This window comes from Trachurus trachurus (assembly GCF_905171665.1).
Source record: "Trachurus trachurus genome assembly, chromosome: 3".
Lineage (NCBI taxonomy): Eukaryota > Metazoa > Chordata > Actinopteri > Carangiformes > Carangidae > Trachurus > Trachurus trachurus.
Genome location: NC_139893.1, coordinates 3,281,719 through 3,307,272, shown reverse-complemented (window position 1 = coordinate 3,307,272; position 25,554 = coordinate 3,281,719). Strand labels below are relative to the sequence as shown.

General features: G+C 41.1%; 2 protein-coding genes across 3 annotated transcripts in view; one reads left to right on the top strand and one right to left on the bottom strand.

The window, feature by feature from the left end:
* Positions 1-1,767: 1,767 nt before the first annotated feature.
* LOC311005097 (AP-1 complex subunit sigma-2-like) lies at positions 1,768-9,667 on the bottom strand. Its single transcript, XM_083997421.1, has 5 exons — positions 9,475-9,667; positions 8,104-8,282; positions 2,938-3,046; positions 2,690-2,827; positions 1,768-2,095 (listed from the first exon to the last, which is right to left on the bottom strand). Exons 2-5 carry the CDS (start codon positions 8,280-8,282, stop codon positions 2,048-2,050), a joined length of 474 nt encoding a protein of 157 aa, XP_083853547.1. The 5' UTR covers positions 9,475-9,667; the 3' UTR covers positions 1,768-2,047.
* Positions 9,668-11,516: 1,849 nt separating this feature from the next.
* Positions 11,517-25,554, top strand: part of LOC311004534 (phosphorylase b kinase regulatory subunit alpha, liver isoform) — a 49,997-nt gene continuing 35,959 nt past the window's right edge. Inside the window, exons 1-7 of one of the 2 annotated variants that reach the window (XM_083996642.1) lie at positions 11,517-11,811; positions 12,999-13,088; positions 16,318-16,476; positions 17,995-18,042; positions 19,617-19,785; positions 22,778-22,860; positions 22,946-23,026. In XM_083996642.1, the coding sequence (XP_083852768.1) occupies positions 13,011-13,088; positions 16,318-16,476; positions 17,995-18,042; positions 19,617-19,785; positions 22,778-22,860; positions 22,946-23,026 (618 nt within the window). In that variant the 5' untranslated portion in view covers positions 11,517-11,811; positions 12,999-13,010. Of the gene's footprint in view, positions 11,946-12,998; positions 13,089-16,317; positions 16,477-17,994; positions 18,043-19,616; positions 19,786-22,777; positions 22,861-22,945; positions 23,027-25,554 lie in introns of both variants that reach the window. The other variant, XM_083996641.1, reaches the window with a different exon arrangement.

Below are 25,554 nucleotides of genomic sequence, written 5' to 3'. Positions count from 1 at the left end.
GAGCAAGTTTTTCTTTCTTATTACAAGCACAAAAAACCTGCTTTCACTGGCAGATTTTTCTACTTATTTCAATTGAAAATTTGTTCGAAACAAGTGAAAATGATCTAAAAACAAGTTAATTTCTAGGCGATGAGTCTTATTTTAAGTGGAAAGAGATTAGTTTTGACTAAAATTTAGACATTTTGACAAGAAATAAGACTTATTATATATTCTTGGAAAGATTTAGAGTTTTTACAGTGTATGATCCTACCGTTGGCTCAGACTACGGGAGAAACTGACCTACGATTCGTCTCCAGAAGAGGCCACGACGACGACGACACAAACTCAGTGAGACGAGGAACAAAAAAAAAAGTGAAATGAACAGAAGAAACAGTTTCACAAACACGACAACGACGACACTGAACGACACAGAGAGAGAAACAGACGTGAAGCCAAAGCAGAAGGAACCGAGGTTTCACCAAACTTTACTCTAAATGTTTACACTGATCGATGGATGGAGAACGGGTTTCTGATTCAATTCCAGTTAATCAGCTGGTTGATTGTAAAAAGTGTCAGTCATTGATTCCTACAGCAGCTGAAGCTTTGTCGTGTTTTTATCAACACATCTGAATCACAGAGCTTTAAAAAGAACATTTTCTCGGTCCAGAAGTTCGTCCTGCTCTCCAGACGGAGTGAATATTAAAGGGATAGTTCGACATTTTGTCAATTAGCCCATTGCCATAATCCCTATAGTCATAGCAGTAGGTTTGTTACCTTTAATTGTCGGTGCAAGCTGTTTTTAGAACGGCGGAGCAGAGCCGTGAGCTGCTCAGAGCTACGCTACGGAGGCTCATGGGATTTCTTGGTTTCCCCTCATCAAACTCATCAAATACACAATCCAACAACTCCACAACGCTCTGGTGGACAAGTTGTGAGCTGCACATTCACCACGCTATGAGATAATAACACAACGTTACCACACAGAGTTGTTTTAGAGGGAAATACAGAGACTGCTTGATGAAAAACTGTCCCTGAAGGCAACGTGCATCAGCTGGTTTTGCATGAATTTCCCTCTAAAACAACTCTGTCTGGTAACGTTGTGTTATTATCTCATAGCGTGGTGAATGTGCAGGTCACAACTTGTCCACCAGAGCGTTGTGGAGTTGTTGGATTGTGTATTTGATGAGTCTGATGAGGGAAACCAAGAAATCCCATAATGAGCCTCCGTAGCGTAGCTCTGAGCAGCTCACGGCTCTGCTCCGCCGTTCTAAAAACAGCTTGCACCGACAATTAAAGCTAACGAACCTACTGCTATGACTATAGGGATTATGGCAATGGGCCAATTTGACAAAATGTTGAACTATCCCTTTAATGGTTTTTAAATTTCTTCTTAATTTGTTCCTGAACTAAACATCGACGGTTCTTTTCCAGTTTTCTATATTTACATCGAACCAACGCTGATGTATTTCGCTGTTTAGCAGCAGCAGAAAGAGCCGGGAGGAGGACACACCGGTGCAGCTGGAGGTTTTTTATTTTATTTTATTTTATTTTATTTTATTTATTTATTTAAAGTGAAGCTGAGTGTCGATTCCTTCAGCTCTGTGACTCGTGACATCGTGTGAAGCTGCAGCAACAAACAAACAGCTGCAGTGAGATGAGTGGATGGTGTCGTGTGTGTGTGTGTGTCGCTACATTGTTCTCTGTGGAGTTTCACCCAGAAGAAGTCGTCGGGGTGTGTGTGTGTGTGTGTGTGTGTGTGTGTGTGTGTGTGTGTGTGTGTGTGTGTGTGTGTGTGTGTGTGTGTGTGTGTGTGTGTGTGTCAGGTGACTCAGTGGGAGGAGCTTGTTACAGGAGGAAACACATTGAAACCACAGTTGGCACCAGACTGACAGGACGTTACAGGAGAGCAGAGTGCAGAGCGATACGGAGAGACAACACACAGACAGACTGACTGACGACACGGACACAGCCACCAGGAGGAGGAGGAGGAGGAGGAGGGAGGAAGATAAGAGACACTGAAGGGTCCAGATCCACATCTGGAGAGCTGCTGAACATCTGGGAGGTTCGTCTATGTCAGCCCAATCTCCTCTAGGACGCTGCGTGGCGCCTCGGCCTCCTGCAGACGGAGAGAAGAGGAAGAAGAAGAGACGTCAGAGTCGGTTCATCTCTGTATTAGGGATGTCACGATAACTTGTTTTCGCAATTAAAGTATAATTACCGTTTTTTACAATCTGGACCTTATTTCTAGCATAAAATACGATAATTTCCTCCCCCAGATAACTTTGGTGTCATTACAAGTGGTTGTGATGAAATGAGCTCCAGCCGAGAGCCGCGTATATCCGTATAATGGAGTCTACAGGGCAGCAGAATGCAGCCTCTAAATAACACATTATCTGCAGAGAAACTCCTTCATTTCACCAATATTTAGTTCTGATAGGCTAGTGCTATTCCCCTCTGAGTCCGGGGTTAGCTGTTATCAACATCCGGGGTCTGTAGGTTGACCTACTGACCTCTGACCTGGATGATGTCATCTCTGAGCTTGTTGCTACCGCTAATGCTACGGTTCGTTTCTGCGTGTTAGGGGTTAGGAAATGATCGGATTTTATGCTAGAAATAAGGTCCAGATTGTAAAAAACGGTAATTATCCTTTAACTGACAGAGGAAATAAATAACCGTGTGTGTGTGTGTGTGTGTGTGTGTGTGTGTGTACCTCCTGCAGCAGGTCGGCCTGCTCGATGGCCTTCAGCACGTTCTTCTTGGACGTTTCCTGAGCTTCTCCTCCCAGCAGGAACTCGTCCAGGATGAAGTAGGCTTTCTCAAAGTTGAAGATGATGTCCAGCTCACACACCTGAGAGGAAACACAGAGAGAGAGAGAGAGAGAGCAGGTCAGAGGAGAAACACACACACACATATACACATATATAATCAATAAACAGGTGTGATGCTTCATGAACTCACGCTGCCAAAGTATTTGTCCAGCAGCTCCACGTATCTGTGGATGATCTCCAGAGTGATGAGCTCGTTGTCCTGGTCCTCCACCGCACAGCAGAAATACAGGCTGGCATATCTACACACACACACACACACACACACACACCAGAGGTCAGAGGTCACCTTCAGGTCTGAACGTCGTCAAGGAAACACAACAGAGAGTGAAGCTGAAAACATCTGGTTCCTGTTTTGGTTCAGTTCACCACAACTACAACAACTTTAGTTGTTAAAGCAGATATCAGTGGAATGTTTTTGTTAATATAAGTCCTAAATAGTCCTATTTTCCGTCAGCAATCACTTACATGAAGTATTTCAGCCTAAACACGAGTCTCTCCGTCACTCTGCTCTGCTGTAACCCGAGGAGAAAATTTTCCTTGTGGGATACAAGTGTTATCCAATGAGGAGAGAGAACGGCATGAAGGGCTGTGTGTGCAGCCAAGGGATGCGCGTGAATGTGGTGACGTAGCACGAGGACCAATTGATGCCTGACAAGGGCGGGGGCTGCTAACTCATGGTGCGTTCAAAGAAACTCGTACTTTGTGTTTTTCCTTCCTGTGAAGTCATACCAGTTCGATCTGGTACGAGTTCACGGGTCGGAAGTTACGAGTGGCCGTTATAGGGAACTTTCACAGACAACAGGATGGTAAAAACACGAGCTACGGGTTACCTGGAACGCTACCAAGTCGTAGTTGTGACTTGAAGCTGTAACTTACGGTTTCAAAAGCCTGCCTTGAACGCAGCATTAGCCGAAACGGCCGTGAAGCTGATATCTGCTTTAAGTACGACGGAGTATTAGGGCCACATAGACAAATAAAAAAAAACACAAACTTCGAGAATTAAGTCGTAAATTTACGACTTTAATCTGGTAATGTTATGACTCTTTTCTTGTAGGAAATGTACGACTTATTCTCATTAATTTACGACTTTATTTTTGTAAATTTGTGACTTTAATCCCGTAAATTTACAACTTTATGCTCGTAATGTTACAGGGTCTCTGCAGGTTTCACCAGCTCAAATTTAAGACTTTTTAAGACCTTTTTAAGACCATCATGGATGAAATTTAAGACCTATCATGACAAATAAAAAACGTACAAAAGAAATGCGGAGTCACAAAACTAGAAATTGATTGCAATATATAAGTTGCGTGTTAGGCTTGTTTTTAGTTGAAAAAAATACATTCAATAAAGCACAATGAAGTGTCGCAGGAGCATCTAAAGTAAACTATTTGGGGGCACAAAAAGAAATTGGGGAGTGAAATTAAAAATGTTTATGTAACACATTATTTATTTAATTCACTGGCAACCAGCAGGCAGATGGCTTTAAGCCTTGAATAATGTTAAGGGTCACACGTGACCCCTTTTTACATTGGAGAACAGTAAAAACACCAACACTTCCCCTTTGGCCTGAAATGTGATGACTTCTAAATGTGACCCAGAATAGACAAACATGGAAATATTTCAACTTCTTTGATCAACAGACACGAGCCACAACCTGTTCTGTATTATGACCAGCACAATATTTGACACATGAAGTAAATAAATTGGCTTTTGGTCACCCCTATATATTATGGTATTAAATAATGCTTGAATAAATGTGAACTACCCTAAATTCCGGACTATTAAGCGCACCTGAATATAAGCCGCACCAGCTAAATTTTAAAAGAAAATAGATTTTGTACATATATAGGCCGCACCTGAATATAAGCCGCAGGTTTTTCATGTTGTAACATGAGACACAGAAAGACGGTACACGGAAGATGTGTGGAACTATACAAGTCCGCTCGCTTTTCCGCTGTTTTGGTTACGCTCCTAGCCATGTGCATTTGTTGACAATGAAGCCATGTGCATTTGTTGACAAGGAAGCCGGCGAAAAATCAATAAATGGAGCGGTGGATAACAACATACGATGTTACGCGTGTGTGTTTGTGTAGTCTTAACCGTCATGAACAAAAGATTATGGGTTACGGAGCGCGTTCGTGTCACGGTGCAGCAGAGACGAGAGCTGGGACACGGTGCAGCGACCAGGTGCTGTAGTGATGTTACAAGGTTGGTTTTCAGCCGTGAGACGCCAGGTGAAGACAGAGAGCCTCCGTTCTCACACGTAACAAGTCATGTAGCGAGTTAAACCATCACAATTACTCCGGAGGCACCAACACGGCATCAACACAGCACCAACAGACAGTAACATGACTGGTTAGAAAATAAAACACTGCACCAAAACGCAAAACTAGTGTCTTCTTCGGCGCATAATCCTTCCCCACATGTCTGTCTCACTTGTGCTTCCTGCTAGAGCGCCCCCCCCCCTCTCCCGGAGGCCGTTGGCCGGTAAAAATCTATAAATTAGCCGCATCGTTGTACAGGCCGCAGGGTTCAAAGCATGAGAAAAAAGTAGCGGCTTATAGTCCGGAAATTACGGTACATCTTTTTATTTAAAAATGCTCGCCCATGCTCGCCCATGGTGGGCATAAGAAAATTTAAGACCTGTCTAAAATTATTTAAGACTTGAACACAATAATTCAACAAAGTTAAGACATTTTAAGGCCTAAAATTTAGATTTTCAAATTTTAGACTTTTTTAGACTTTTTAAGACCCCGCGGATACCCTGTGTTATGACTTTTTTCTCGTATGAAATTTACGACTTTATTCTCGTAAATTTATGACTTAAATTTCGTAATGTTATGACTTTTTTGTCATAGGAAATGTACGACTTTATTCTCGTAAATTTACGACTTTATTCTCGTAATGTTATGATTTTTGTCTCGTAGGAAATGTACGACTTTATTCTCGTAAATTAGTCGTAAATTTACGACTTTATTCTTGTAAATTTACGACTTTATTCGCATAATGTTATGACTTTTTTTCTCGTATGAAATGTACGACTTTATTCTTGTAAATTTACGACTTTATTCTTGTAAATTTACGACTTTATTCTCGTAATGTTATGACTTTTTTTCTCGTATGAAATGTACGACTTTATTCTCGTAAATTTACGACTTTATTCTCGTAATGTTATGACTTTTTTCTCGTAGGAAATGTACGACTTTATTCTCGTTAATTTACGACTTTATTCTCGTAATGTTATGACTTTTTTTCTCGTATGAAATGTACGACTTATTCTCGTTAATTTACGACTTTATTCTCGTAATGTTATGAATTTATTCTCGTTAATTTACGACTTTATTCTCGTAAATGTACGACTTTATTCTCGTAATGTTATGACTTTATTCTCGTTAATTTACAACTTTATTCTCGTTAATTTACGACTTTATTCTCGTAAATGTACGACTTTATTCTTGTAATGTTATGAATTTATTCTCGTTAATTTACAACTTTATTCTCGTAAATTTACGACTTTATTCTCGTAATGTCATGACTGTTTTCTCGTAGGAAATGTACGACTTTATTCTCGTTAATTTACCACTTTATTCTCGTAAATTTACCACTTTATTCTCGTAATGTCATGACTGTTTTCTCATAGGAAATGTACGACTTTATTCTCGTTAATTTACGACTTTATTCTCGTAAATGTACGACTTTATTCTCGTAATGTTATGACTTTATTCTCGTTAATTTACAACTTTATTCTCGTTAATTTACGACTTTATTCTCGTAAATGTACGACTTTATTCTTGTAATGTTATGAATTTATTCTCGTTAATTTACAACTTTATTCTCGTAAATTTACGACTTTATTCTCGTAATGTCATGACTGTTTTCTCGTAGGAAATGTACGACTTTATTCTCGTTAATTTACCACTTTATTCTCGTAAATTTACCACTTTATTCTCGTAATGTCATGACTGTTTTCTCATAGGAAATGTACGACTTTATTCTCGTTAATTTACGACTTTATTCTCGTAATGTCATGACTGTTTTCTCGTAGGAAATGTACGACTTTATTCTCGTTAATTTACGACTTTATTCCCGAAGACTGTCTGTAGGCTGATGATGCACGGGACTGTTGGACACATTTTTATTTATTTCATTTCAGTTCATTATTCAACTAAACCACAACACTGTAACTTCAAACTGATAGAATTTATTCTAAGGAGATTAAATCATATTTTTACATCGTACATGAGACAGAAAACACTTTGTTTGTGGTTGTTTATCATAGTGAACAACATATTTAGATCATCGTAATGTCCTGACTCAGCAGTAATCTGTCCCAGTCTGAGTATTATTGAGTCATTGCTTATATACTGTATATTAATATTTGTGTGGTTGTCGTTGTCCGTGGCTCAGCTCTTGTTGTTACCAGAGCAGTGGGAGGTTCTGGATTCACACGGCAGCAGAAGGAGAGGTGGAGAAAACACCAGAAACCTCAGAGTTGGACTAAATAACCAGTGAATCACTGCTTCTCTATAACCACATCAACAACAACAAACTATCTCAGATAAAGAAGTGATGTAACACACGATCGTCCTCTAAAACATCTGACACCACATTTTGATTTTTTTTATTAAATATTTAACAAAGTTTGATAATAACACAACGTTACCACACAGAGTTGTTTTAGAGGCAAATTCAGCCAGAACTACATTTCAGACACGGCTGCTGGGCGGAGGGATTTCAGAAGAGAAAGTAGTTCAGAGTATTTGCTTCATGTAATAACTATACGTTATTATCTCAAATACACAATCCAACAACTCCACAACGCTCTGGTGGACAAGTTGTGTCCTGCACATTCACCACGCTATATAACCAAATAACCATGTAACATTGTGTAACATTACGACACATGAAGTATCTTCAGTATCTTCTGAAATCCCTCCGCCCAGCAGCCGTGTCTGGAATGTAGTTCCGGCTGCATTTCCCTCTAAAACAACTCTGTGTGGTAACGTTGTGTTATTATCTCATAGCGTGGTGAATGTGCAGGTCACAACTTGTCCACCAGAGCGTTGTGGAGTTGTTGGATTGTGTATTTGATGAGTTTGATGAGTGAAACCAAGAAATCCCATAATGAGCCTCCGTAGCGTAGCTCTGAGCAGCTCACGGCTCTGCTCCACCGTTCTCAAAACAACATGCACCGACAATTAAAGGTGATGAACCTATATGACTATAGGGATTATGGCGAGAGGAGGATCTGAATAAATGTTGAACTGTCCCTTTAAAAACAACAACACACACAGACCTCTTGTAGACGATCTTCAGGTCCCTCCACTCCAGGAAGCTGCACATCTTGGGCTTCCGGGCCAGGATGGTCTGGACCAGGTCCCGGGAAATCTTCTTCCTCTCCTTGTCCGACAGAGGAACGTACCACTTCTGCAGCCGCAGCTTCCCCTGGCGGCTGAACAACAGCATGAACTGCATCTGGGGGGGGGGAGGAGGAGAAGAGGAGGAGGAGGAGGGAGGGGAGGGGGGAAGGAGGAAGGAGAGAAGAGGAGGAGGAGGGGGGGGGGGAGGAGGAGGAAGAAGAGGAAGAGGAGAGAAGAGGAGGAGAGAGGAGGAGAGGGAGGAGGAGGAGGGGGAAGAGGAGGAGGAGGGAGGAGGAGGAGGAGGGGGGAGGAAGAGGAGAGAAGAGGAAGAGGAGGGGGAGGAGGAGGAGAGAGGAGGAAGAAGGGGGGAGGAGGAGGAGAGAGGAGGAGGGGGAAGGGGAGAGGAGGAGGAGGAGGAGGAGGAGAGAAGAGGAAGAGGAGAGAAGATGAGGAGGGGGAAGAGGAGGAGGAGGAGAGAGGAGGGGGGAGAGGAGGAGGAGAGAAGAGAAGAGCAGAGGGAGGAAGAAGAGGAAGAAAAGCAGGAGGAAGAAGAGAGGAGAGAAGAGGAGGGGGAGGAGGAGGAGAGAGGAGGAAGAGGAGAGGAGAGGAGGAGGAGGAGAGAAGAGGAAGAAGAGAGAAGAGGAGAGGAGGAGGAGGGGGAGGAAGAGAGAAGAGGAGGAGGAGGAAGAAGAGGAGGAGGAGGAGAAGAGGAGGAGAAGAGGAGGAGGAGAGAAGAGGAGAAGGAGGAAGAAGAGGAAGAAAAGCAGGAGGAAAAGGAGAAGAAGAGGAGTCAGAGTTGTGATGGTCCAGACTGAGGTCCATATAAATCTAGTTTTATCTCTGGTTCTATCATGTTAAATCTCTGTGATCAGTGAGACTGTGAGTTACCAGAGCAGAGTGAGGATGAAGATGAGGATGATGGAGACTAAAGTGAATCTGAGATGAACTGTTTCCATCATGTCACATTTATTCATCAGACACATTATTTTTTCCCCATAAAAACAAACTTAATCCGATGAATCTGATGAAATTAACAACAACATGAGACGCCCAACAACACACGAACACACAGCCTTACGTTACATTATATAATGTTAATATGACGAGGCCCAGCACGTAGATATTATAACTAGTAGCTTTTTACTTTAATTAAAGTTTAACACCACTAACTAAATGTCCATAACAACACATTAACATGAACAACACGTCTGCTGCTGCTGCTGCTGCTGCGGCGCTGAGCTAACGGTATTAGCTACCGGAGCTAACAGCGGCTACAGCGGCTACCAGCAGTAAACAACGCCCGTTACCTCGCTCTGTCCTCGGCCTCACGGCTCCTCAGCGACTCGGTCTTCTCGGTTCTTTTAGCGGAGAATCAACCAAACACATTCATAAAACCAGACGAGGAGAGCAGATGTTGGCAGATGTTTTATGTGTTTCTCTGCGTTTCTTCTCCCCGGCTGGATGCTAAAGTAGCGGCTACTAGCAGGAGGAGCGGTTACTGACTGGTGAAACATCGATTTAAGAGAGGGGCGCTGTGATTGGCCGCAGCAGCCACAGCGCTGCGCTCTGATTGGCTCAGAGATCCCGTTATCCGTTACGTTGTTTTTCTCAGCTCGCAGCAGCCTCAGCGAATTTCATGTTGCTGAAACTTTGGGTCGTTTTCACTTCCTTCTGCTTTACAGTCAGAGAAGTGACACTGATTGTTATTTTGTTCATGTAGATAACGAAACATTTTATTAGGTTATCTAACCTCTAACCTTTATTCATTGTTTTTTATTTATTCTAGTCTCAGTGCAATAAGCCTGTGCATATTCTCATTTGTCCAGGTCATAGTATCTCAAAGGAGGTTAAATCGAAAGCAACTGGACTTAGTTATTTGTCTAGGAAGACGTTGAGAGGTGAAACGTCTTCCTAGACAAATAACTAAGTCCAATTGCTTTCGATTTAACCTCCTTTGAGATATTCTCAATGCACAAATTTTTACTATTTTATGTCTTGCTGTTGAATGATGTTGTTTATTGTGCAGCTGAGAAACTGAATTTCCTCCGGGATAAATAAAGTATTTATCTATCTATCTGTTAATAATAAAAATATAACAACAAATTAGACAAAGACTCGTTGTTATTTTGTAATTTATCACATGTACAGTGGCATTCAAAGGTCTCTCTCCCCCCCCCTGGTCCAAATGTCTGTTATAGAGGACAGATAAGTTAAAATCTATAGACCCTTTCAGAGAGTATAAACAAATACAGGTGTTACCGAGGATACTAATTAAGGCTCCATTCAATTTAGTGTAGCAGAGCGTTTTCTAATGAGCCACACCTGTCTTTGTTTATACTCTCTGAAAGGGTCTATACAGAGGACTGTAGAATAGAATAGAAAAATATGATAAAGTGCTCCTATCTGTGTTAGACCTTTACCTTTTTACGTAGATATTTAAGTTTATTGTAGAGACCACAATTTATTTATACTACAACCTACGTCTTATAAAACCTTTGAAAATGGTGTATCATCAGCCTGTGCCTGCATGTTGTAGCTATAGTGACGTACTGAGGTGGTTAATGTATAAATCTTGTAGGAAGCCTATAGACTTATGTTAATTTATTCTTCTACAGCACAGTAGAGAGCTATTTTTAGTCAACTATGTGTTTAACATCTTGATACTTTGCATTAAAAACCAAAAACCAAATGAATAAATGAATATATAATGTGGTGCATTTCTATACAGTAAATAAACCAAGGAAGTATTGGCTCCATCACAGCTGCTGCATCTAAACACTGTTCATGTTAAAGCGCTGGTACTGATCATCAAACTATAATGTAACATCTATCTATGATCTATGTTCACATGTTACTTTTTATTTCTGTCTTATATTTTTATGTTTGTTTTATATCGTTTTGTGTTTCTATATTTTGCATATTTTTCAACTTTTAAATTTTTTTTTACCTTGTATGCTACAATGCTACTGTAATACTGTATCTATCTATCTATCTATCTATCTATCTATCTATCTATCTATCTATCTATCTATCTATCTATCTATCTATCTATCTATCTATCTATCTATCTATCTATCTATCTATCTATCTAAATAAACATTCTGATGTCCTGCTCATCTTATTATTTTGATTTATTCATATGACAAATAATGTGTTATATTTGTATATTTATGTAAAACAACTTGAACTTTATTTTTTTATTATTGTTTATTTACAGTAAGAAAAAGAGTAATTCTCTGCAGAGGAGGATGAAGTCCTTCAGCGCCACCTACCGTCCACTAGCAGAACAGCAGGGACATGATGTGTTTTTCACAGACTGGGATGTTCAGTTGAAGCCGAGCAGCGACGCTTCACGTCCTGAGAGAAGAGCTGCTGCAGGAAGGACCGAGTCTGAGTCTGCACAGGAAACACTGGCACCAGGACGCTCCTCTCTCTGTGTACGTGTGCGTGTGTGAGTCTGAGAGACACAGAGAGGCAGCGTGTGTGAGTGTATCTGTGTGTGTCTGTGTTGTTGTCGCTGAGAACAGCTGGATGCTACTCGGCTAACAGGCTGCAGCCGCGGAGCAGAGAGCAGAGAGCCGCAGCCGCGGAGCAGAGAGCCGCGTCTGATCCGCGCCGCAGCGCCGCAGGATGGGACAGTGACGGTAGGAGGAGAGCGGCCGCTGCACCGAGCTGCTGCTGCTGCACCGAGCTGCTGCTGCTGCTGCTGCTGCTGGAGCTGCTGTAATGAGCAGTGGTGGACAGTAACGGAGTACATTTACTTGAGTACTGTAGCTACGTAAGTACATATCCAGAGGATTTGTACTTTATTATTTGAGTATTAGATTTATTTGGTACTTATTACTCTTACTTGAATACATTTACAAGACAAATAGGCTATATTTTTACTTTTACTCGAGTTAATTTCTAGGAAGGCTGAAAAGTAGGCTACCGGTACTCGTTACTTTCAGGTCTTTTTTTTTTTTCTAAAATCCTATTGGACACAAGCTGTGTTTGTCAAAGAAGGAAACCCTAACCCCTAAAAGCAGCACATCAGTGCAGCTGCTTTCAAAGAGTTCATTCTCAGAAACAACAAGCTCCTTAAATTCATTTAGAAAAATATAGTAATTCATTGATATGAAAAATAAGAAATTTACTCTTACTCTTACTTAAAGGGATAGTAGCATTTTTTTTTTAAAGTGGGGTTGTATGATCTACAAATAGCCCCTAAGTACTTTAATTGCAGTAGAAGACTCTCTGCACTCCTCCCGTTAGTAACGCTAGCTATAAAAACTGTGTTTTTCCTGCACTTTGAAGGGCTGGAAAAAATTATATTATAGCGAACAATGGAACTGTGTATTTTTTTTCAGGTAAAACCTCTTTTAGGCCGTGAAAATAGGCCGTTTCTTTGGGTCTGTTCACAACACTGTATGTTGTAAATCTCTGGGCAGGGCTATTATGGGCTGGCGTTGCTAACGGGAGGAGTGCAGAGAGTCTACTGCAATTAAAGTACTTAGGGGCTATTTGTAGATCATACAACCCCACTTTTAAAAAAAAATGATACTATCCCTTTAAAGTAAAATTTAAAATCATGTACTTTTGGATACTTAAGTACCTTTTAAAAGCAAGTACTTTTTTACTCTTACTGGAGTAACATGTCGACTGAGCTACTTTTACTTGTAATGGAGTAAATTTTGACCAGTAGTATTTGTACTCTTACTCAAGTACTGGGGTCGAGTACTCTGTCCATCTCTGCTGTTGTGTAGCTGCCAGGACTGATGCATGTGTGTGTGTGTGTGTGTGTGTGTGTGTGTGTGTGTGTGTGTGTGTGGTGTGTGTGTTGTGTTTGCAGTGATCCTCCAGGATGAGGAGCCGCAGTAACTCCGGCGTGAGGCTGGACGGATATGCCAGGTTGGTCCAGGAAACCATCCTGTGCCACCAGGTGAGAGGAGAGAACAGTTCTGTCAGATTTTATGTTTAAATATGTAAATGAGGCAATATCTGATTAAATATGCGCTAATTTGCATACATTTCCAGAACAGAAATCTGAACAATGGATAAAGCCACTTTCAAAATTCTTGTTTTATTTTGTTGACATATTAGAGTCAGAAGTTTTTCCAGAGGAGGATTCTGGATATCTCTTTTTATCACTCTGTAAATGAGAAAATACTGTCACCAGCCCTAAAAAAAAATCTTTTGCCATGTTTTTAGGAATAAAATGTTGTATAAATCAGGCTGTGAATAATATATCATCAATCCCCTCTGTAAAAACCTTCAGAATATAGAAAGGGATCAAACTGGAAGGTTTGGTGTCTGTAAGTGCTGCTGAAGTGGAGATTTCTAGCTCAGAGTCTGAGTCTGAGAAAACGGCCTTTAAAGACTTGGACTGTAAAATTCCATAGATTGTTAATGTAAATTGTACTTTAACGATTGCGGATACAGAGGAAATGACCATTTTAGGAGAAATCTACGGAAGAAAGAGACAAAATAAAGTTAAAATAACCACCTTAATGTGGATTTTCTACCATTTATTTTGATTTTTCTGAAAGAAGAGGAAGAAAACGAGCCCAAAATCTAAAAATTGAACAACGCATGAAAAAACTGTTTTTGCCTGTAGTGTCTGGCCTTTATATACAATATGATATGATGCAAACTAAAACATCCAAACAAAATCAAGCTTTAATGAAGACTTCTTTATTTTAGTTTAGTTTATATTATTAATGCCTGTATTTTTTCCTGCACATCTTGTATTATTCCATCATAGAAATAATAATCATGCAATGTAGGAAAGTCAGTGTCCTAAAAATACATGAAAATGTTCAGTTTTTTGTTGAGCAACCTGCAGGCACAGGGACTGAGCCACACCAGCAGGAGAAAACTGAGTCACAGCCACCATGAGTTTGCAGCTTCACTCTCTTTAAAGTCAGTTTTTTTGTTGCGAAATGTTTGGGAACTTGCAGATACAGATTCTCTCAGTTGAGAAGAAGCTGCTGTCAGTGAATGTTCTGACTTATTTATTCAAATGAACAAGCAAATGAGTTCAGCTGCAGTGAACTGGTTGGTTGGTTGGTGGTTAAATAAGGAAGATACAACAATACAGAGCTCAGTTAGTTCTATACTGTAGTTATTATATATGTGTTATATTATATTACATCCTCATTAGTTTGTTCTGACAGCTGTTTTTGAGAAGTTCAGCTTTGCAGCACTTGTTGCTCATCGAAGCAGAACAGTAATAGATCAAGAGGGAAAACCACGGGAATGCCTCTTTTAGGAATGTTGACTGACGCTATAAAAGGAAACACAACTCTACTCTACTGTACATGCACCAGAGCTTTGGGGCTTGTGTGTAGTTTTGTGTGTGTTTTGTGTGTGTGTTGTGTTGTGTTGTGTTGTCGGTTGGACACATGCAGACAGATTCAGGTTGAACCAGATCGGAGCCGAGCAGCAGCAGCAGCAGCAGCAGAGATAAACAAGTGTTGGCCAAAGTTCAACCTCAGGAAACTATGCAGCTTTATCTCTCAACGCTCAAGTTCACAGTCGACAGCTGCACAAGTTCAACACCGTGACCCCACAGGGCACGTGGAGAACGTACTGTATATAGGCTGTAGGTTGGGTTTCAACAACAAGGCAGTTCTACAGACTTTAACTTAAAGAACTGAAAGTGAAACCATGTAAACTACTGCAGTATAACATTAAAGGGATAACTTTTTTTTTTTTTTACGTGTCCTGCCTCACTCCCGAGTCCATGACCAGCAGATAGACACCATCCTTTTGACTGTGTGTGTGTGAACAAATGTTTTCATTTTCAAACAGAAACATGAAAAATGAGTTTCAGGAGATTCTTCTCAAACATTAAACTGAACAACGTGAACAAGCTGAAGATGTTTCTGTAAACTCTGGGATGTGATGACCAGCATTTAAATCTGGTGTTTTCACAGACAAAATGATGACTAGATGAAGGAAATGATAATCAGATAAATGACACAATGGACCAGCAGGTTCATTGTTCAGCGGCAGCCACATATAAACATACAACCAGCGACATAGAGAGAACTAATCAAACCCGACTCTCTGGTTCTTCTACAGCAGAAACAGAAAAGTCTCGCTTCCTGTTGCTGCTAAAGGAACAAAGGAAAACAAACCATCTAGCTAGAGGGATGTCACAATGACTTGTTTTCACAATTAATCGCGGTATTAAACGCCACAGTTAATTAATCCTGAAGATTCATAAATACTTTAACAACAAAATACACTTTCTGAAACACATCATGTTGGAACCGTATCGGCAGATCAGCACCAAAGTAAAGGAAGATGCACAGATACTGGTCCATTTATCTAACGTAACATTGAACTGGTAGGAATTTAAATGTTAGCATGTCATTTGTAATAATAAAGTTAAACATTTGGGGTAACACTTTATGTGACGCCTATCTCTATAACGCATTATAACCATACTTATAATGAGTTATAATGCAGTTATAACACTGTATAACTATTATAAACACTCATAAATGATCATAATACTTAATAACAATGATCATAACACACTATACAGCATTTTATCTTGACTTATAAGGTCAGGTATTATAATACGTTATAATTGTTAGTAACTCGCTGACAATTCCCACATCAATAATACATTATGAATATAGTTATAATGTGTAGATAGATGTAGATGACAGTTAATGACTTGAATATTTCAAACACTTCCCCTTGGGGATTAATAACTGGTCCTTTTTTAAGAGATACTTAAATATTTTGACTATATTTGATTTTACATATTCATAAATAATGTTCTGGAATTAATTAATGCATAATAATCGTGATAATCGTAATACAGTGATTTTTTCTCTGACAATAATTGTACCAAGAAAATGTATAGGCTAATCATGACATCCCTAACTCTTTACTCCACTACACTGCTCTCACTTGTGTTTTTTTAACCCTGAATATCGTCTGCAGGCTGTTGGGAAACTTTACCTGAGAGAAAAATCCCAGGAATAAAAACCAACACGTTCTGATGATTCTTTTATTCTAATTGTCTTTTATAAAAGATCCGACTGAGTCAATGGACACGGATGTTAAACGTGTGTGTGTGTGTGTGTGTGTGTGTGTGTGTGTGTGTGTGTGTGTGTGTGTGTGTGTGTGTGTGTGTGTGTGTGTGTGTGTAGAACCCGGTGACTGGCCTGCTGCCGGCCAGCGCCCAGAAGACGGACGCGTGGGTCCGGGACAACGTGTACAGCGTGCTGGCGGTGTGGGGGCTGGGCATGGCCTACCGCAAGAACGCAGACCGAGACGAGGACAAGGCCAAGGCCTACGAGCTGGAGCAGGTGTGTTCGTCTCACACACACACACACACACACACACACTGGGTTAAAGGGATAGTTCAACATTTTGGCAAATTGTTCCCATTGCCATAATCCCTATAGTCATAGCAGTAGGTTCGTTACCTTTAATTGTCGGTGCAAGCTGTTTTTAGAGCGGCGGAGCAGAGCCGTGAGCTGCTCAGAGCTACGCTACGGAGGCTCATTATGGGATTTCTTAGGTTTCCCTCATCAAACTCATCAAATACACAATCCAACAACTCCACAACGCTCTGGTGGACAAGTTGTGAGCTGCACATTCACCACGCTATGAGATAATAACACAACGTTACCACACAGAGTTGTTTTAGAGGGAAATTCATGCAAAACCTCTGATGCTCGTTGCCTTCAGGGACAGTTTTTCATCAACAGTCTCTGTATTTCCCTCTAAAACAACTCTGTCTGGTAACGTTGTGTTATTATCTCATAGCGTGGTGAATGTGCAGCTCACAACTTGTCCACCAGAGCGTTGTGGAGTTGTTGGATTGTGTATTTGATGAGTTTGATGAGGGAAACCAAGAAATCCAATAATGAGCCTCCGTAGTGTAGCTCTGAGCAGCTCAAGGCTCTGCTCCGCCGTTCTAAAAACAGCTTGCACCGACAAACCTACTGCTATGACTATAGCGATTATGGCAATGGGCCAATTTGCCAAAATGTTGAACTATCCCTTTAACAGATCGTCAGCATCGTCGTGTCAGAAATTAACTGGAATGCTCAAAATAAAAAGCGAAATATCATTGCAAGTGAACTCATTTGGATTTTTAGCTGTTGAAGTAAAAAAAAAAAAAAAAGAAAAATATGACTTTTGTGACCGAGGAGCAAATCAATAGATTTAATTCCACTTCATTCGTTACTCAGCCACAATGAGTCTTATAATAAACTGCAGTTTGTATTTGTATTTGTAATGATTTATTCACTGCAAAAACTCAAATATCTTACGAGAATATTTGTCTCATTTCTAGTCAAAACAAATCTCATTCTACTTAAAATAAGACTCATCACCTAAAAATTAACTTGTTTTTAGATCATTTTCATTTGTTTCAAGCAGATTTTCACTTGAAATAAGTAGAAAAATCTGCCAGTGAAAGACAGTTTTTCTTTCTTATTACAAGCACAAAACAACTTGCTTTCACAGGCAGATTTTTCTACTTATTTCAAGTGAAAATTAGTTTGAAACAAGTGAAAATGATCTAAAAACAAGTTAATTTTTAGGTGATGAGTGGAAAGAGATTATTTTGACTAGAAATTAGACATTTTGACAAGAAATAAAACAAATATTCTTGGAAAGATTTTGAGTTCTAGCAGTGTTTCCCTAAAGTCAACTGAGTTTAAACAAACACAAGAAGGTCACAGCGCTCGCCGCTCACACATGAACTCTGGAGATGATGGAAATAAAATTAGATTATTGTTGTTTAGTGAGATAAACATAGAAACCATTTGGATCACGTGTTGTTGTACTGACGAGTGGTTTGTGTGTGTCTGCAGAGTGTGGTCAAACTGATGCAGGGCCTTCTCCAGTGCATGATGAGGCAGGTAAGACTAAAAAAAAACATTCTTTAGCTAAGATTTGTAACACTTCTGGATCTGTCAATTTGTACCTTTAATTTTTTTTATGTAAATTGTTTTTTTTTCTTTCTTTCATTAATTCAGTATCTTTCATTTTTCTATGTTAGTTTGTCTTTTTTTCTTTTCTATTTTTTATGTTATGAATTTCTGTATTATCGACCATCGCTGTATTTTTATAAGCCTTTTTTGGCTTCCACCTCTCCTGCACAATGTTTAATTTAGCTATTTTTATTGTTTATGCAGGTTATATAATGTGCAAATAAAAAAAATAAAAATAAAAAGACTCACCTGAGCTCACATTAGAATAATAATAATAATACTAATACTAATTCCTTACATGTTCCTTTGTGTTTGTGTTTGTGTTTGTGCGTGAACACTAACGTCATGTTGTCGTCACAGAAAATCCCATAATCCACTGCTGTGTTTCTGAGAAAGCAGCTGTGTGTGTGTGTGTGTGTGTGTGTGTGTGTGTGTGTGTGTGTGTGTGTGTGTGTGTGTGTGTGTGTGTGTGTGTGTGTGTGTGTTATCTGAGCTGCTGCTGGTTTTTGGCAAACAACATATACAGTAGAGGTGTGTGTGTGTAGGTGTGTGTGTGTGTCCACAGTCGACTGCACGTTGACCTCAGGCCTCAAAGTTTTTTTTTAGAAAAACTAAAGATTACCAACGTGTGTGTGAGAACGGTGGTTGGTTTGAACTTTTCCAACGTGTGGAAACAAAATTAAGAAGCTGAATTTACAGCGACGCGTTGAAACGCTGCAGAAGATTCAATGTTTGATCAGAAACCTTTGTGATGCTTTAAAGGGATAGTTCAACATTTTGGCAAATTGGCCCATTGCCATAATCCCTATAGTCATAGCAGTAGGTTCGTTACCTTTAATTGTCGGTGCAAGCTGTTTTTAGAACGGCGGAGCAGAGCCGTGAGCTGCTCAGAGCTACGCTACGGAGGCTCATGGGATTTCTTCCCTCATCAAACTCATCAAATACACAATCCAACAACTCCACAACGCTCTGGTGGACAAGTTGTGAGCTGCACATTCACCACGCTATGAGATAATAACACAACGTTACCAGACAGAGTTGTTTTAGAGGGAAATTCATGCAAAACCGCTGATGCACGTTGCCTTCAGGGACAGTTTTTCATCAAGCAGTCTCTGTATTTACCCTTATAGCAATGGGCCAATTTGCCAAAATGTTGAACTATCCCTTTAATCACACGAGACAGGATGTGGAGGACAAGTGTCAGTGTGAATGTGAACACAGGTGTTTACTGGGAGTTAATGTTAGTTTTTATATTTTGAAACAATGTTCAGGTGCTAAGCTGAGTCAGAAGTTCAGGTTAAATAATAAAAAAAAAAGATCCTGAAATTGTACATTGAGTTTAAAGTTCACTGAGTTGATTGACAAAACAACAAAGTGATGAGGAACAGACAAAGTAATGAACAGATCGATCAATAATAAAGATTATTGGGACTTACAGCGATCTTGGTTTTCCACCGCCTCTGGTCCATTTTATTGTATTTTCTGTCTTCGTGTGTTTCCAGGTGGAGAAGGTGGAGAAGTTCAAACACACCCAGAGTACCAAGGACTGTTTACACGCCAAATACGACACTCCCACCTGCGCCACGGTCGTCAAGGACGACCAGTGGGGACATCTCCAGGTGGACGCCACCTCCATCTACCTGCTGATGTTGGCTCAGATGACAGCCTCAGGTACACATTATACATTACTGATGCATTGCAGACATAAGTGGAATTAATATACTGTATATATCTAGGACAACTGAGCACAGATTTGTCAACAAGGTGTGAGTGATTAAAAAAAAGATCCTCTACTATGACAAGATGTCTCACTACGAGCTGCTCCAATGATATGAAATGGTTCAGCTTCACTTCCTGTCTCCTAAAGTGGGCATGGTCACCCATCCCCCCACCTTGTGTTGTGAACGTGTGTGTGGATTTATCAAAGTCGTCGGCGGACGAAAGTAAGATATTTATATTTTCTTATAATAACATTAAATATGTACACAGCTAACAGTCATATTTAACATCACGTAAATAAGTAAGCGCGGGTGTTTTTCGTGTCTAAATGTTCAGAAGAGATGTGTCTGGTGATAAAATGAGTCCAATATTTACTTCAGTGACTCTGGAGCGAAAGAATCGACCATAATCTGAGCTCACGTTCAGTTTTCCCATTGGAGTCAATGGACTCAAGACCTGCTGCTGCTGCTGGTCTCCTAAAGGGGGCGGAGTCACAGTCTGCTGGTCTCCTAAAGGGGGCGGAGTCACGGTCTGCCGGTCTCCTAAAGGGGGCGGAGTCACGGTCTGCTGGTCTCCTAAAGGGGGCGGAGCGATGGACTGCTGGTCTCCTAAAGGGGGCGGAGTCACGGTCTGCTCTTCTCCTAAAGGGGGCGGAGTCACGGTCTGCTGGTCTCCTAAAGGGGGCGGAGCGATGGACTGCTGGTCTCCTAAAGGGGGCGGAGTCACGGTCTGCTCTTCTCCTAAAGGGGGCGGAGTCACGGTCTGCTGGTCTCCTAAAAGGGGCGGAGTCACGGTCTGCTCTTCTCCTAAAGGGGGAGGAGTCACGGTCTGCTGGTCTCCTAAAAGGGGCGGAGTCACGGTCTGCTCTTCTCCTAAAGGGGGAGGAGTCACGGTCTGCTGGTCTCCTAAAGGGGGCGGAGTCACTGTCTTCTGGTCTCCTAAAGGGGGCGGAGTCACGGTCTTCTGGTCTCATAAAGGGGGAGGAGTCACGGTCTTCTGGTCTCCTAAAGGGGGCGGAGTGATGGAGAAACCCACGGGACACTGAGACAGGAAACTGACTCAAAACATATTTGATTCAGATAAGAGCGCGTCCAGGTTTTTTTAAACAGACCGCGGTGTAAATCACTGATTCACTGATGAAGAAGCTGAAAAGCTACGCGCTGCAGCAAACTGTTCCCTGAGCGAGCAGCTGCTCCTGCTGGAAGCGGTGGTTAAATATTTGCCTCTGCTTTCATAAAACTTCGACCAGGATAACTAGAAGATCTCGGCTGAATCTTGGTTTTGTGTAGAGATGCACAAAGATACAATACCCGGATCGGATATCAGCTCCGATATTGACTAATTAGCTGGATCGGATATCGGATGAATGAGGCAGATCCAGTCATTTCTTTTTTATTTATATCATACACAGCAATACAGTTACAGCGATCTAGTGTTATTTATTTATTTTTGCTGCTAATGTACACTTTGTTATTTGTTAATAAATAATGTTAAAGCAGAAGTAAGCAATCCGGTCGTTTTGGCTAATGCTGCGTTCCAGGGAGGCTTTTGAAACCGTATATTACAGCTTCAAGTCACAACTTACGACTTTGTAGCGTTCCAGGCAACCCACTCGTGTTTCTCCGACCTGTTTTACCTGTGAAAGTCACTATAACGGCCACTCGTAACTTCCGACCCGTGAACTCGTACCAGATCGAACTGGTACGAGTTCACAGGTCGGAAAAACACGAGTTACGGGCTGCCTTGAACGCACCATAACGTCTTGTCAGCCGATGGAGTTAGCAGTCCCCGCCCTCGTCATGGATCTATTGGTCCTCGTCCCTACGTCACCACATTCACGCGCATCCCTTGGCTGCACACACAGAGAGGACTGCCCCTTTATGCCGTTCTCTCTCCTCATTGGATAAAGGTTGTAGGATACAATAAAAGTTTTCTCCTCGGCTCAGAGCAGAGCAGAGTGACTGACAGACCCGTGTTTCAGACCAAACACTCTATAGAAGTGATTGCTGTCGGAAGATAGAACTATTTAAGACTTATATTAACACAAAAATATCGCTTACTTCTGCTTTAAGTATATTTATATCTGTGTTAAAGCAGATATCAGTGGAATGTTTTTGTTAATATAAGTCCTAAATAGTCCTATTTTCCGTCAGCAATCACTTACATGAAGTATTTCAGCCTAAACACGAGTCTCTCCGTCACTCTGCTCTGCTGTAACCCGAGGAGAAAATTTTCCTTGTGGGATACAAGTGTTATCCAATGAGGAGAGAGAACGGCATGAAGGGCTGTGTGTGCAGCCAAGGGATGCGCGTGAATGTGGTGACGTAGCACGAGGACCAATTGATGCCTGACAAGGGCGGGGGCTGCTAACTCATGGTGCGTTCAAAGAAACTCGTACTTTGTGTTTTTCCTTCCTGTGAAGTCATACCAGTTCGATCTGGTACGAGTTCACGGGTCGGAAGTTACGAGTGGCCGTTATAGGGAACTTTCACAGACAACAGGATGGTAAAAACACGAGCTACGGGTTACCTGGAACGCTACCAAGTCGTAGTTGTGACTTGAAGCTGTAACTTACGGTTTCAAAAGCCTGCCTTGAACGCAGCATTAGCCGAAACGGCCGTGAAGCTGATATCTGCTTTAATTTGTTACCTTTTTTTTAACAAGGCTAAATGTTTATGTCAAGCCTGATGCCTTCACTCATATGGCGAGGTATATGGTTCATTCATTCAACAGTAGTATCGGATCGGTATCGGGTATCGACCGATACGCTCAGCCCAGGTATCAGTATCGGATTGGATCGTAAAAAACTGGATCAGTGGATCTCTATTTTTGTGCAACAGTCAGAACACAACAGACGACACTGAGCATGAGTAGTTGGTTGATGTGTGTGTGTGTGTGTGTGTGTGTGTGTGTGTGTGTGTGTGTATGTGTGGTCGTCCTGCAGGTCTGCGCATCATCTCCAACCTGGATGAGGTGACCTTCATCCAGAACCTGGTCTTCTACATCGAAGCGGCCTACAAAGTGGCGGTGAGTGAGTGATCTGGTTCTGCTGCGTCCATTCACATTCAAACTGTTTAGAAATGATGTCATCATGACCTTTCTCCTCCTGCAGGATTATGGGATGTGGGAGCGAGGTGACAAGACGAACCAGGGCATCCCCGAGCTCAACGGCAGCTCCGTGGGAATGGCCAAGGTACAGGAGCCAAACCCAATTGGACAGAAATAGAAACGGCCTTTTTAACTGCATTATTTTGTAGGGGAGACTGGGGACAGTTGCAACACTTTTTACATTTTTCTCAGTTACTTAGAGACTATTTGGACTAGGCTCACCAAACTTTTATAGATTAAACATACATTTGTCAGCTAATTAGTCATACCATTTAAAGATGGTTACATATGACACATCAATCACAATATTCATTTGAATGGAAGAATCCAGACATTGCAACTGACCCCAAACGTGGGGACGGTTGCAGCATATTAAATATACATGAAATTTCACTAGTTAACTTTTTATTTTTGTCACAATAAGCAAAGTATTCCTAAAATATGCATTGTCTTACAATAATACTATAATATTATTTAGTTATTTAGTAATATTTATCAGAGAACAGTTGGAGTTTTGTTTTGCGTAGAACATAGCCCTTGAGTCAATGCGCAGAGGTTCACAGTGGTAATAAAACTCAATAGCTCAGTGTGAGACAAGAAGAATGGAACTATTTGCAATACAAGAAACTTTTATAAACATGTACTCTACTTTTGGATGATTTATTCACTGTATGACATCAAATAAATGTACTTTTCTCTAATTTTCATAGGAAAATATGTGGCTACGTCTGTCCCATAGAATAAGATACAACTACAAATTGCATATTTCATTATAGGAAGTTATCTGGAGAATTATTTTGAAATCTTAGTCTCTCATGGTTTAATATAATTGGCTGTTCTGTTCATCATGAGGGGAAAAAAAGATATATTGTGCCTATTTTAAGCTAAAAATGTTTCATTTTATACATTTGCATTTGCATGGTGCTTCCATATTCAAATGGCAATTGTTGCAACCGTCCCCACCCTGTCAGCCATGACAAAACATAATGTACTAGGCAAGGCAAGGCAAGGCAATTTTATTTGTATAGCCCGTTTTTACAAACAGTTTGTCTCAAAGGGCTTTACATGGCATCATAACAACATCCTCTGCCCTTAGACCCTCACATCGACTGAGGAAAAACTCCATGGAAAACCCTTTTAACAGGGAAAAATCGGAGAAACCTCAGGGTGAGCCGGTCAGCTCGATGGGAGGACTGGGTGGCAGACTCGTCCATAGGAAGGGAGGGGAGGCCGGTCTAACGGCAGGGGAAAGGGCGGGAGGGGGGGCGATGCAGGCGGCGGCTGGTGCAGAGAGATGAAGCTCCGGTGGATCTGTGGAAACACAGAGAGAGTGCGGGACACCAAGGCCAAACTACAAAGTACAACAGAAAATGACAGTTCAAAAATATACTGAGGAGAGGAGAGGAGAGGAGAGGAGAGGGGAGGAGAGGGAAGGAGAGGAGAGGGGAGGAGAGGGAAGGAGAGGAGAGGAGAGGAGAGGGAAGGAGAGGAGAGGAGAGGAAAGGAGAGGGCTCTGTGTAACCAGATGTGTCCCCAGCAGTCTAAGCCTATAGCAGCGTAGCTATAAAATGGTTCAGAGCTACCTGAACCAGCCCTAACTAAAAGCCCTGTCATAAAGGAAGGTCTTAAGTCTGGACTTAAATGTAGTTAGAGTGTCTGCCTCTTTGACCCATGGAGAGAGCTGGTTCCACAGTAAAGGACCTGCGTTCTGGGAGCGGAGTGCTCTGGTAGGACAGTAACGAATGATTAGTTCTTTCAGATAGGTTGGAGCTTTATCATTAAGAGCCTTATAAGTCAGCAGAAGGATTTTGAAGTCTATTCTAAATCCTACAGGAAGCCAGTGGAGAGAAGCTAAGGTGGGAGAAATGTGCTAGACACAATGACACTGACACATGCTAACCATGTCATTTGATAGTCAACAAAACAGTGATTCAAACTAGGTATGTTTGGATTAATTCATACAAAAGGTCAGGACAGTATGACAAAAATACAGCTCATGAAAAAAGCTACTTTCATACCCTTAAAACAACTTTGTCTCAGTACAAGCAGGAGCAGATGCTGAATATGTCTTTTCTATTCTTGGTGGGTAGAGGGTCTAACTGTGAATGTGCAGTGTGAGTGTCATCACTCTAGCATGTTTCTGATTGGAGAAATAAGGCTTGTTGCAACCGTCCCTTGTTGCAACTGTCCCCAGTCTCCCTATTTGTTAACAGTGCAGAGGGAAAATGTGTGATTTCATAAGTCGCTGTACCCTGAACATTCAACACCATCTTCCTGTGCGATATTTCACAATAAAAGCCCAAAGCCTCGTGTTGAGTTTGCAGTAACGGCGTAATGCAGTAAATTTAAAAAAACTATGTGAGTGAATCAAAAACATCAATGTGGCTTCTTATTAAAATATGACCAATTAAAACACATGGGACTGGGAATAATGCTTGAGCTTAGTTTAGCCTCTGCAGTTTAGGGAATATCGATGGCTCTGCTCACTTTTTTAGTCAAATGATAAATGTCTGTAAAAGTCATTTTATCGTTAAGTCCCCTTTGCAATTACACTTGGCTCATCTCAGCCACTGAAGCTGCAAAACTGTTTTTTTTTTTTTTTCCCCTTCTCTC

Bases quoted from the DNA above. Each gene is read 5' to 3' on its own strand.
- LOC311005097 (XM_083997421.1), bottom strand. From the start codon at position 8,282: ATGCAGTTCATGCTGTTGTTCAGCCGCCAGGGGAAGCTGCGGCTGCAG. The intron at 3,047-8,103 runs GTCTGTGTGTGT...GTGTGTGTGTAG, and splicing joins CTGAAGATCGTCTACAAGAG to ATATGCCAGCCTGTATTTCT. The intron at 2,828-2,937 runs GTGAGTTCATGA...GTTTCCTCTCAG, and splicing joins TGGACAAATACTTTGGCAGC to GTGTGTGAGCTGGACATCAT.